This window comes from Beta vulgaris, chromosome 5 (genome assembly GCF_026745355.1).
Source record: "Beta vulgaris subsp. vulgaris cultivar EL10 chromosome 5, EL10.2, whole genome shotgun sequence".
NCBI classification, from domain to species: domain Eukaryota; kingdom Viridiplantae; phylum Streptophyta; class Magnoliopsida; order Caryophyllales; family Amaranthaceae; genus Beta; species Beta vulgaris.
In genome coordinates this window covers 12,985,124-12,997,459 of record NC_079206.1, presented here as the reverse complement: position 1 = coordinate 12,997,459, position 12,336 = coordinate 12,985,124, and the positions used below count along the sequence as shown (strand labels likewise).

General features: G+C 35.0%; 2 protein-coding genes across 5 annotated transcripts; one reads left to right on the top strand and one right to left on the bottom strand.

The window, feature by feature from the left end:
* Positions 1–221: 221 nt before the first annotated feature.
* LOC104892849 (chlorophyll a-b binding protein CP29.3, chloroplastic) lies at positions 222–2,203 on the bottom strand. Its single transcript, XM_010678866.4, has 2 exons — positions 1,563–2,203; positions 222–835 (listed from the first exon to the last, which is right to left on the bottom strand). The coding sequence occupies exons 1-2, from the start codon at positions 2,070–2,072 to the stop codon at positions 482–484; spliced, it is 864 nt and encodes a 287-aa protein (XP_010677168.1). The 5' UTR covers positions 2,073–2,203; the 3' UTR covers positions 222–481.
* A 3,333-nt stretch (positions 2,204–5,536) lies between these two features.
* Positions 5,537–12,261, top strand: LOC104892848 (probable complex I intermediate-associated protein 30). Of its 4 annotated transcripts, XM_048644871.2 has the most exons (8): positions 5,538–5,853; positions 6,629–6,708; positions 6,864–6,977; positions 8,086–8,136; positions 9,100–9,191; positions 10,281–10,361; positions 10,438–10,536; positions 11,808–12,261. In XM_048644871.2, the coding sequence occupies exons 3-8, from the start codon at positions 6,890–6,892 to the stop codon at positions 11,994–11,996; spliced, it is 600 nt and encodes a 199-aa protein (XP_048500828.1). In that variant the 5' UTR covers positions 5,538–5,853; positions 6,629–6,708; positions 6,864–6,889; the 3' UTR covers positions 11,997–12,261. The 4 variants fall into 4 exon arrangements, with proteins under 4 accessions (XP_048500829.1, XP_048500828.1, XP_010677167.2 ...); XM_048644872.2 differs by lacking the exon at positions 6,629–6,708 and having other exon boundaries at positions 5,537–5,853; positions 11,786–11,994; XM_010678865.4 differs by lacking the exon at positions 6,629–6,708 and having other exon boundaries at positions 5,539–5,853.
* Positions 12,262–12,336: the final 75 nt, after the last annotated feature.

Below are 12,336 nucleotides of genomic sequence, written 5' to 3'. Positions count from 1 at the left end.
TCATTAAAATTTACATTGAAAGTGAAGTAATGCAATAAGAAAGAGCAAAAAGGAATGGAGTATGAATGTTCGATTTAATTCTTAGGGTGTATCGATAACCACTCAAATAAAGGACTTTATTGTAGACGGAGTCAACCTCAAATTTTGCGTTTAACAAATAACAATGAAATTGATTTTACATATAGAGTTAAGAGTACATATACTTTGTAATTTTGTATGCATTTACTGTTTAATAGTGTCATTTGATTAAAATTTATCTCAGAGCAAAAGATAAGATAATACAAGTACACTGTTTTTAAGTATAACAAATGTACACAGTACAAGTAAATTGCACAATTAATTAACATCCTCATTCATGTTGTGAAACTTGGAAGGACTAAAAGAATAAAAGGGAGTGAGGATGATTTTAATTTTTAAGAGATAACAAGATGAATAAGACATAATAATAACTCCTAATAATAGGAGTATATTGTTATGTATCTTAAGAGAAAGTTTTGAGGATGTTGTTAGAAGGATCACTCAGGAATTCAGCAACATTGCTAAGAGGGCCTTTTCCGGTGGCAGCAGCTTGGATGGCGAAGCCAAGGAACGCAACCATAGCGAGGCGGGAGTGCTTGATCTCCGCCAACTGTAGTCTGAGCTTCTTCTCAGGGTCCGCTGCCAAGCCCAGGGGGTCGAAGTATTGGCCACCAGGGTAGAGGCGCTTCTCTGGATCAAGCTCTGCATTCCTCTGGAACTCAATGTATCCCACTAGTAAAACTTCTATCCAGATCAATGTGCCAAGGGAGAATGGTAGTTTTTGGCCTAGGTAGGATGCTCCTTCTATCAATTCTACCTGCCAAAAATATTGTGTCATTTGATCATCATAGGTTTAGGTAGTGATTTAGTAGTAAAGAATTTTCATGTTATTAGAGAATAATTCTACTTCTATAATGTTTTGATTTAGTTGTAAAGAATTTTCATGTTATTAGAGAATACATCTATAAATGTAATGTTATTATTTAGTAGTAAAGAATTTTCATGTAATTTGAGAGTACTACTATAATGTAATGCACCCATCTACTCTTTGAATATGCCTAGAGTAGAGGTTTAGGTTAATACAAAGACATGGTTATTACTTATTAGATGGTCAATAGCAGGAATGGGACAAGTTTACCATTAACCAAGCCTAGTTACATAATCTAAATTAGCATAAAAATGAATGACTCAATAGTCTAAACTTTCTTGTATGACATATCTAGTACTCCCTCCATCCATAAATAGTCCAATTCGATATTTAATCACGTTAGCTAGGAGTATTATTAGTGGATAAAAGGGAGTATAAATAGTGCAAAAGTATGGCAGGAGGAAATTTTATCAAGGGTTTATTTATTTTTCGTAGATTCGATTGAGAGGAAGACACTATTAAACGGCTACATCCAATCGCCTACTCTTAACATTGATGATGGACCAATGCAACATTACATTATATGAATTCTTGATATGAAGTTCAAATGAAATGAATATCAATTTAGCACACTACAGACTACAGTTGAATGTAGCAAAATATATAATGATGATACCTTTCCAGCATCTTGCCAAGAAACACCAGTGAGAGCCTCAACAGAAAGAGCACCAAGTGTAGCCAACATAGCCCACCTACCATGAATAACCTCACATTCCCTAAATCTTTGGATTCCAAACACCTCTGCATAAGGTTGGAATGGTGTGGGCTGTATATCTTCAGTCTCAATCCTAGCACCTATGATGTCACCAGCAAGATTTTTAGCAAGGTTCTGGTCTAGCCCATCATAGTCAAACTGCAAGTATTCAGCAGGCTTTGCTAGCCCAAATGGGTCGAATCCACGGTCTCCGACTAATGAACCGTCTAGCCACTCAGGTGGTTGAGCTCCTGGGAACCACACAAGCCGGTCCTCATCTGACACTACTGGCCTCTTTGGGGCTGCTTTCTTTGCTGGGGCTGCCTTCTTGCCTAAGCCAAACAGGGCCTGAAATTTTGCAGGCCCGGGGTTTGGACCGGCAATGCGGGTTCCGAAGATGTATGAGGCGGTGGCGGGGGCGGCAGTAGCCATGATAGTGGGATGGTAGATGTTAGGGGAGCAAGTAAGATGGTGTCTGTGTGCAGTGTGATATGGGATTGGGAATATAGGAAGAAATAAGGATATTTAGTATGTGGTGAAGTGTGGCAAATTTGTGGACAGTTGAATAATTGGTTTTGGTTGGTTTTGGAGGGATGTGGATGTGATCATGTGATATGCTGGGCCTTATCTATCCTTGGGGAGAATGATTGGTCATCCTACACTTACTTCATCTAATTGTTCTAACTCCTATTACTATATCAGCTTTTTCACACCTGAAAATTTTGTGTGATGTACATTTATTTGCCTTGTATTTTTGGGTCTATATGTATAAGATTTTTTTACCTACCAGCAGAACAATTGATAACAAATAGACAAACAGAAGATTGTCAAAACTTTTAGAGGTTGTCGATCATGATTGATACAAATCAGCATTTTCCTAGGTATATCAGTTTATGTAATGACAATTATTATTGAAGATTTTCCAAGCAAGATTTGCTCAATAAAACAGAAAAGAACAACAAATTCACAGTGAGATGGTAGCCAAACAAAGAGCAAATTATTCTTATCTAATAATTGATGTCTTTGATAATATTGAGCATTTTATTGGAAAAATCATCGGCCTTCTCAATAAGTGCGGACAATTAACTTAATTTTATTTGGAGGTATATTTGAAGTTATTAGTTAAAAATTAATATGTAACTAGCCGAATTCATTTTTCTTGAGATTAGTGCGTGAGAATACAATAAAGAGAACAAAACCTTAACTAGCTATAAAAAGATAATAAGAAAGTTAAACTTAAATTATTTGGAATCTATTTTCCATAGTCTTGATCGAACTCAACTTATTAGGAGTATTTTTTATAAAGTATAAATGAACTTTTTAATTTTACAACTCTCTTAATTAAGTAAGTTCAAGATCAATTAGTTTTTCACAAATTTAAAAGGAATGCTAAATAATACTCCTATTTGGGATGAACATAAATGAGCTAGTTCTTTATTGAAACTATCCATGAATGTGAACAACAAATTACCTTTTTGGTATATAAACTAGTTGTTGGTCCGGGCAATATCCTGGTCATTAAGCAATGTAAGTTTGAAATACTTGAAAGAACTGGAAAAAAAGAAATATAGGCATTGTATTGTGCTTAGGAAATAATTTTGCAATTTCTTTTAAATTTTCTACATAATAAATTATAATATGAGTTATTCATCAATATAACCCTCAGCTTTAAGAGGTACATATATATGAATATATAATTACCTACAAAGAATGTGATACAATCTTGTTCTTAAAATCAAGGTTAGTGTGTAAGAATATAATCGATATAATTAAATGGCATAAGAATATAACACACATTTTTATTGTGCCTTGGGTTTTAGAATATATAGAGAGATGTTCTCCATAAATCTATTGTTGAAAAATTTGTTTTATTAAATGATCATTGAAATATGTTCAGAGTTATTTCTTACTTCGTAAAACACTAAATCTCCATCGAACTGAGGGTTATTGCCTTATTCGCTAGTGATTTTCAAGATCTTTGCCTCGGAAAATTCAAACCTGAAGGCGGCACCTTAATCTGGTTGTTTTCAGCATGTCAACTCAAATGTGGTTCTCCTACCAAATGAAAGACACCCAAAATACTCTCTCAAGAGAGTATCAAGTCACAGAGGATCGTGACTTTTCAAGGAATCATGAACTAAGAGTTCCAAGTGACAGAAGGTCACTGGGATTGCTCATGTTGTGAGATGCAAATCTCGCTTTTGGTTGTTAGTTGTCCGGATCGTGAAAGCAATACACTCCTCCCACCGCTTCCAACAGGTACAATATACCCTTTTATTGTAGGTTTTTTCCTCTAAGAAGCTACAATGTCATCCCACTTATTGCTTCTACGATCAAGCGATTGTCAACCACGTGCAACAAAGTTATGACTCAACTATCGAAAATCGAAGTTCTCCACAGCAAACAATTCCTCATTAGTTTTACTTGTTTTAACTTTATATGGTTTGTGAGAGCTCGTAAAGCTCAGTCAAGTGTTCCTATATTTCCTGTTCATAATTTGGGTACACTTATCTCAGTTTGTCTGTCAGGTGTTTAACTAATGAAATTTTATTGATGTCAAAAAAAATAATTCATTCTTTTCTTTTCTTTCAAAAAAGAATTTAAGTTGCGATACTTCTTAAATTTAGAAGTTTGAATAAACTGCAATACTTTTTTAATTATAAGTTAAAGTTCAATATTTCATTTATATTTGTACCGATCTAAGCAAATTAGATTCTACTACGATGTGCATCACGCTCTTGAAAGCGCAAACATTTCAAAATAAAAGACATAGACTTTATTTATAAAAGAACATATTTTTATCTTCATTCATCAAATTAGAATGGTATAATAAATAAATCAATAACGGTTTTTTCACCAAGTACCCTCAAGTTTTCAAAAAATTCACGTGGTATCTTCCAACTTTTCAAAATACATGGGGTACCCCTAAATTTAATAATAATTCACGTGCTTCCCTCAAATACCCTTAATGACTAACGATGGTTAACCGTTGTATTATTAAACCTAGAGGTACTCCTGTATTTTGAAAAGTTAGAGGGTACCACGTGAATTTTTCGAAACTCAAGAGGGTATTTGGTGAAAAAACTGAATAAATAATTAGTCTCATATGAAGTTTGAATAAGCTGCAATACTTTTTTAATTATAAGTTAAAGTTCAATATTTCGTTTATATTTGTACCGATCTAAGCAAATTAGATTCTACTACGATGTGCATCACGCTCTTGAAAGCACAAACATTTCAAAGTAAAAGACATAGACTTTATTTATAAAAGAACATATTTTATCTTCATTCATCAAATTAGAATGGTATAATAAATAAATAAATAAGTAACAGTTTTTTCCACCAAGTACCCTCAAGTTTTCAAAAAATTCACGTGGTATCTTTCAACTTTTTAAAATACACGGGGTACCCCTAAGTTTAATAATAATTCACGTGCTTCCCTCAAATACCCTTAATGACTAATGATGGTTAACCGTTGTATTATTAAACCTGGAGGTACCCCTGTATTTTGAAAAGTTAGAGGGTACCACGTGAATTTTTTGTAAACTCGAGGGTATTTGGTGAAAAAACCGAATAAATAATTAGTCTCATATGAATATAAAGAATCTATACAAATATATTAAAATTAAAAAAAGTAAAATTACCTTGCATCAATATTGAACCCATGACCTCTTGCTATTATACATGACACAATTACCATCTCAACCAACTTTTAATCATGTTTTAAGTTTCTACATTATTATATTTGTACTTTTTAAATATTGAGTTTTCTTTTATAAATATTTTAATGGGAATAAAAAAAATGCATATGAAATTCGAAAAACAATACCAACTCGAAACAATATCCGGGTCAAAATACTAGTTTTCTTACAAAAACGGGGAGAAATTGAGTCTCGTTCTTACAAGGGGTGAGGATCGAACCATGGTGTAAACTTTAGCTGTCCAACCCCAAACTAAAAAACCCGATTGAGTACGCTTCGGTCAAAACACAAAACCTCCTTTGCTGAAGAACGACGTCGTAACCCTGCGTATGCTCGTTAGTGCAACAGTTATTCAATTTCAATCGGCGGCGATAAAACGATGTATCAATCGAGCTGAAACAACAATGGAGTTCCGTTCATCTTAGAGAACAAAACATACAACTTTCATTTGGGTACTAAAATGTCAAGATTTCGATCACTTTTACAAGCCTCTTTAAATGCTACGAAGAAAGGTAGTTTACACCCATATGCAATTTAATTTCTCATGTTCTTTTCTTATTGATTAACTTGATATTGCTTCCCTTAATTTCTTTAAATACCCTTCTGTTTTTATGTTGTTTTTTTATTTTTTCACATGAACTAGTTATGTATGTTGATGGGTATTTGTTAAATTTTAAGATGTAGTTGGGTAGCAGTTTATGAAATGGGTTGGTTAATAAGTTGTTGGTGGGTTAGTAGTGAGATTAAGTATAGTGGTTTGAAAGAGTAATTCTGGCAAAAGTTTATGTTAGTATAATAGTATTAGTGTTAGAACTTGATGAGCATTGGGTACTGCTGATGGAGCTAGATTGAGATATGTCAATGTGGCTGTCATCAACTACATTTTATGAAGTTTTCAAACTATGTTAGCTGCAGTAAGAGGTGGAGGTTAAGGTTAATGCGTCATTCGATTTTTGGGAGGCTGTCTTTTGATTTTCATTTAGGAATACTTATCATGTTGTACTACTTGATAGTTTGTGAAAGCATGATTGAGAACTTTAATCAACTAGCATGCTTGTGTTATTAATCCTTGGAATGTATTCGAACAAATTGGAGCCACGTGTTGACATTCGTCAGAACTCTTGGTTGTGTTTTGAGTGCTTATCAAGGGTATATGTCTTAGTATTTCACACTAATAAACATGGTGTATTCTGACGGTCAAAGATTTACGAGTCCTCACATTTTGTATTATAATGGGAAAAACTAAAGTGGCTCATTAAATTGTTGTGCTTCTTATGTATTGTGAAGGAGTAGACAGTTCTCATGTGTGGGATTAGGGGTTGATGACTGAATCCAATATACTATATAGCCTTTCTATTATCCATGGGGTAAGGGTGCTATATCCAACCAACCTACCCTTATGCTTCATGAGGTGCCGAGGTGGAAGCTTCTCTGGAAGCATTAGGTTATGGTGATGTATTCCTTTGTTTCTCCCTTATGATTGCCCTTACAATATAGTTATCTTTCGCTGGTCGTGTTGCAGCTCTCACATGGAATCTTGAAGATTTGATGCCTCCTGCTGAAAAGTATATCTTCAGTTTCAATTGCAAAGAAGAGATTAAGAAATGGCATCTTTACTCAGATTCAGAATATGGAGGTATGTGCTTATTCAGGTAACTGTCATTTTGATACATCATATTCTATACACTGGTCTATTTAGTTGTTACAAACTACCTCAATCTCAAAGGCAATATTAGTGGGTCAAATATTGCATCCTTCATTGGCCACCATAAAGACATGATGTAGAAGCCTTTTAACACATAGAATCATTTTTATTTTTAAATATCACTTATGGTATGCCTTATCATATATCTGAATTATGCGAACGGTTTGCTGGATAATTTTCACGTGACAAAGTTTCAAGTTCTCAACTTCTGAGAGTAGTAACAGTCGCTTCCTCTCAGCCGAGTTTATCTTTCATTTAGGATCTGTTTGGTTTGCTGGAAAACAATTTCCGTGGAAAATGCAAATGAGTATCAGTTTTCCTTTGTTTGGTTTGTTGAGAAACTATTAAGCTAAGAAAGGGAAAATGGAGATGTTGGGAATGAGAGAATGGAGGAAAATAATGATCACAAAGGGATGGGAAACTCTTTTCAACGTAGTTTTCCTTCTTAAATCCCTTTTCCAACGAAACAACGGAAAATGGGACAATTGTTTTCCGGGAAAACGTTTTCGTCCAAAAGAAACATAGCCTTAAAGAATATGCTGGCGGTTCATGGTTGGGATATACATGTACAATTAATAGTTACTCTGGGTTTTGGAATGTAATATTGCATTCAAGAGAGTGTGAAAAATTACCTATGGATTATTAGAGATACAACTCTGCATAGGACTCTTTGAGGTTTACCATTGGTCCAGGCCGAAGGTAGATAGCTTGAGATAATCCTCTCTGAGTTACTAGCGTCAATGTCAGTGTTGCTAGGTAAACAATGTTGAATCTTATTGGAGCCAAAGAAATTTATGCTCTTATTTTTTCATGAATGACCTACCTGGTATGCATATTCATGATAGAATTTAGTGGCATGCCCCAAACTTGTGATATTGGAACCTGGAGTTTACATGAGATTCATATATTATATAGCAGGAGGCTAAATGATTCTATAGATTATGCTCATTTGGCTATTGACTAGCGATCAGGTTGTGTTGGTGTTTCTTTAGTTTTTAAATGCTTTTGTAAGCTGATATCCAATTGTTTCTTTTCTCAGGTCTGTCTTCAGCATCACTGGAGGTAACAGATGAAGGAGATGGTTCCAAAGGTATTTCTTGGTAAATTTTTGTTATAATTGTTGTTACGTCCTGTAAGGGATAAAAAATGATCAGTGGCTGAGTGTCTCACTGCCACAAAGATCCTTGTTTCTGTTTTTCTCTTTGACTTTCCTTGTCTCTATGGTATTTATAGACTTGAAGACTAGTACCTGGAAGGATTTAGATATTTTGTATTTCTTGCTCTGATTTGTTTAATCAAAAATAATAATCAGAAGAAGATGAGGTCCTGAACAAGAAGAACAACACTGAAGTAAAGGAATACATATGGAGAATGAGCAAAGCTATTAAGATGGCCAACATGGGATATGACAATGAGAAGCCTTACTCATATTTTCAGTAATTTATTAAGACCACCTTTAATTTAAACTATCTGTGATATTCTGTAAAACTTCATAGTAGATAAATGGTAGAAATCCTACACGGTGGATTAGAAAAGGGTATTGGGTCGCATTTATTGGGAGTATTGAGCAATAGCAAGACAATGATGGTATCATTTCATTATGGGCAGACCGTAATGTTTATTTTCAAGAACTTGATCTGTTTATGCTGTATATCTTCCTTCTGGTTTTGCTTGTGCACCCTGCCTTCTTTGAAGTGGTATTGGTGGCTATTTCCTTTAAAAAAACAAATAAACTATTCTCTTTTTATCTCCATCCACCTTTATAGAGTTTTAAAAAAATTTAATGGATGAATTCCCCCAAGAAGAGTTAGAATGGCAGTTCCCGCTCCTTGGGAAGTACCAAATAAATGATGGCTTGAATCGGGGTTCTGAGCATAAATATTTCACTGACCTGTATGAAGGGGACCAAAACCTTGAGGATGTGGTAATACGTCTAAGAAATTATTCCAAATATTTTCTTTTACTATATGGTGATTACATAAGACTAGAAATCGAAACATTGTTTTTATCTTTTGGTGCTGATATCGTGAGTGTAACCTTTTTTTGTTGATAGGATTGTTCTCCGGAAAACTCTCTTTGGATGTAATGGAGGGATCAAAATGGAACATAAGTAGAAGTGGCTTTTGTGGAATGCGTTCCAAGAAGGTGATCAAGTTTGCAAGCTATCTATTTGCCTACCATTGCCATTTACTGTGGGAAGTTGGATCCTTGTCATGGTTCTTCTTATAAAGGCTTCTTCTATCTTGTGGGCTGTCAGCTGTGGCATGTGATCCTTAAAAGTTCTTCAGTTACACACCTTTACATTTTCCAGGGTCTAAATTGCTAGTGTTTCTTTTAAAATTTATTTCCATCTTTATAAAATGGCCTTAGATGTTCTCAGGATTTGTCTTAAGTCAGCACACTGTGGTTTCACGTATATTCTAGTCTATTTTTGGATGCTTAGAAATTTCAGGTAAATAGTCCAACTGCATAACTGAATATCATGATTGGGAAGCTTCTACGCAGCACATGATATCTGACATCCTTCCCTTATTATGATACTTGAGATTTGAGAATTGCAGCTTGTTTGAATTGCATGTCTTTTGATTTCATATATCTGATTTATATCTCTATCCCCTTTTATTTCTATATAGCAGGGTTGGGGCAAGCCTGAACAGGTTGGCTGTCTTATCCATATTATATAGTTATGATCTTGTCTAGGCAGCTTTCCTGCCTAATTAGCTATTGTTGACCTGGATTCTGCAGGGAAAAAAAGTTGTTTTCTTTGTAAGTGACACGGAGATTAGAGAAAATGTTAAAAGTAGATATCGGTATTAGGAGAGGAAATAGTAAGAGAAGCTATGCTGCTATACTAAAAGATAAAAGAAGTGTTGATGTGATGGAAAAAATTATTGGTGGGAACACCCTAGAAAGAAAAGCTTGAAATTTAAAATGAAATGGAGGAAGTAACATGACCTTATAGAATCCAAAGCTTCATTTTATATTTAGTGATTTGCTTCTACTACTTCAAAGTTATATGCTGAAAGGATGTGTACACTTATGGGATACTCTGTGCTGATCATGCCCTTTACAACTTACAAATCAGAGAAAAGGGATGGTATGAGAATTCTGAGGTGAAGAGTAAAGCAAGAGTCTTATGAACAAAAAGGCAATTGCATTACTTTCATATGTGATACTCGGGAGAAATTTTGATGACAACATTTGACTCACTTTTGTACTTTTTTTTCACTCCAGTTTAATGGCTTCATCGATTTGGACTCATACGACACGATAGCCTTAAAACTCAAAGGAGATGGTAGATGCTACATATCTACGGTGAGGTTTTTTGTGCACACTTCAAATAGTGGAGTACAAATCCAATTTACCTAAAGTTTCAAAACCTCTTTTCCAGATCTACACAGAGAATTGGGTGAACTCCCCCGGACAGCAGGAAGATAATTCTTGGCAGGCTTTTGTTTATGTACCTGCTGGAAATTGGTATATTGCTAAGGCAAGTTTTGAAGCTTCTTGAACTTTTGCTTGTCATTTAATAATTTTCTGTATCTGATCATATTGAAGTTATTATTTATAGATCGTTGATTCAGTCAATTAAATCTTGACCATCTAAAAATGAATACATAACAAATTTCTAGCGAGTATTTTTGTTAGTTTTAGTAAGGGAACTTGTGATTGCATTAACACCTCATGAAATTGTGTTTTCATACACGATGATACACTACTGATGAAAGGTTAATATACCTCGTCATCTTCCTCGTAAGCCATAATCATTTCTTTTTTCCTCGCGGCTTCCCATCTTCCATTGCCACCTTCAACATGCATGTTGTCTTTGTTTTATTGTGGTGTATTTGAGTTTATTATTGATAGAAGGTGAAGGTTGATGTTGACCTTGGAAGGTGGTAAACCTTGAGGGAGATCATGATGGGTTCAGAAGAAGATGCTATTTTCTTCCTTTCTTTCCCTTCATTAATTGTATGTTCTCATGTGCATAACTGGGAGGGGGTATTCATGCAATTTCATATATCTGCCTTTACTTAACCAAAGAATTTTCCTCTTATATTGCTTCAGTCATTCAGCTTTGGTGGTCAGGATCTAGTTAATATAGTGTGATACTAGTTTGTTTTGAAGTGAATCAGTGATCGATGATCACCATAGAACATACTAGTTCTAAGTGAGTTGCCTGCATAACTCTCAAGCATCGAGCATTACTTAAGTACGAGGCAAGCAAAGAAGTTAATAGCTTATGTTACATCTCCAGTAAAGATTAAGTGCATGCATCTATAAGTATCCTATGGTGGGCTCTGTCTTAAGCATTGATGTGGTAATTAATTTTACTGTTGTTGTTCATAGAGAGCCACAAAGGGGTAGTGATGTAGATGGGATTTGAACAGAGATCTTGGGTACTACTTGCACTAACTTTACCAACAAAGGTAATTGGCATCCACTGTTGTGTTGTGGTTGTTGCAGGCATCAAAAAGTTATTACAATATATTTCTTTCACCATTACGATTTTACCACAAATTACTAATGGTTATCGAACAGGTCATTAGGGTAAATATCTATTTTCTTTGCCCCAATCAATAGCTGTGCTTACACGACAAAGCTTTAGGAACAATTTGATCTGTATTCTTTGTCTTCTGTGTTATTTGCATAGTCCAGGTGGACGTCGCTTTAGCATGCTTCATTGTTCTATCAACTTCATATCTGGCATAATCCATATAGCCGTTTACAACTTTTCACAGTGTACCCTATCAATGTTCTCAGATTCCTCTAGCTCGATATTTACCAACCTGGAGAGGTAATGTCATTGACGTAAGCATGGAGATGAATCCATCTCGTGTTCTCGGCATGTCGCTATCAGTTAATGCTGAAGGTGGTGTTCCCGGTGCTAAATCTGGACCAGGTGACTTCAGAGTGGAAATTGATTGGATAAAAGCAGTTAGGACTGAGTAAAGTTGTTAAGGAGTCAATAAAAGCATTTCTTGTACGAGAACTCTCTTCAATTTTGTGTATGCTTCCTCTTACCGTATGCATAAAAAAAGAAACTGTACATGATTTTGTTACGCGAAAAGCCAACTCTTACCCGAGCAATATTTGTCATTCCTTCTTTTAAAGTTGAATATGAGATAGTTAACTTAGCAATTAGCATATACATTGGCTGTCTGTTGTCAAAGTTCTGCGACCTATTGTTATATTTTATTCTCAGTGTTTTTAGTGATTTGAAGTAAACTCGACGAGTGCCATGGTCACCCTAACCCCTTCCCCTACACCATTTCTGGTGAAGTGTTAGTGC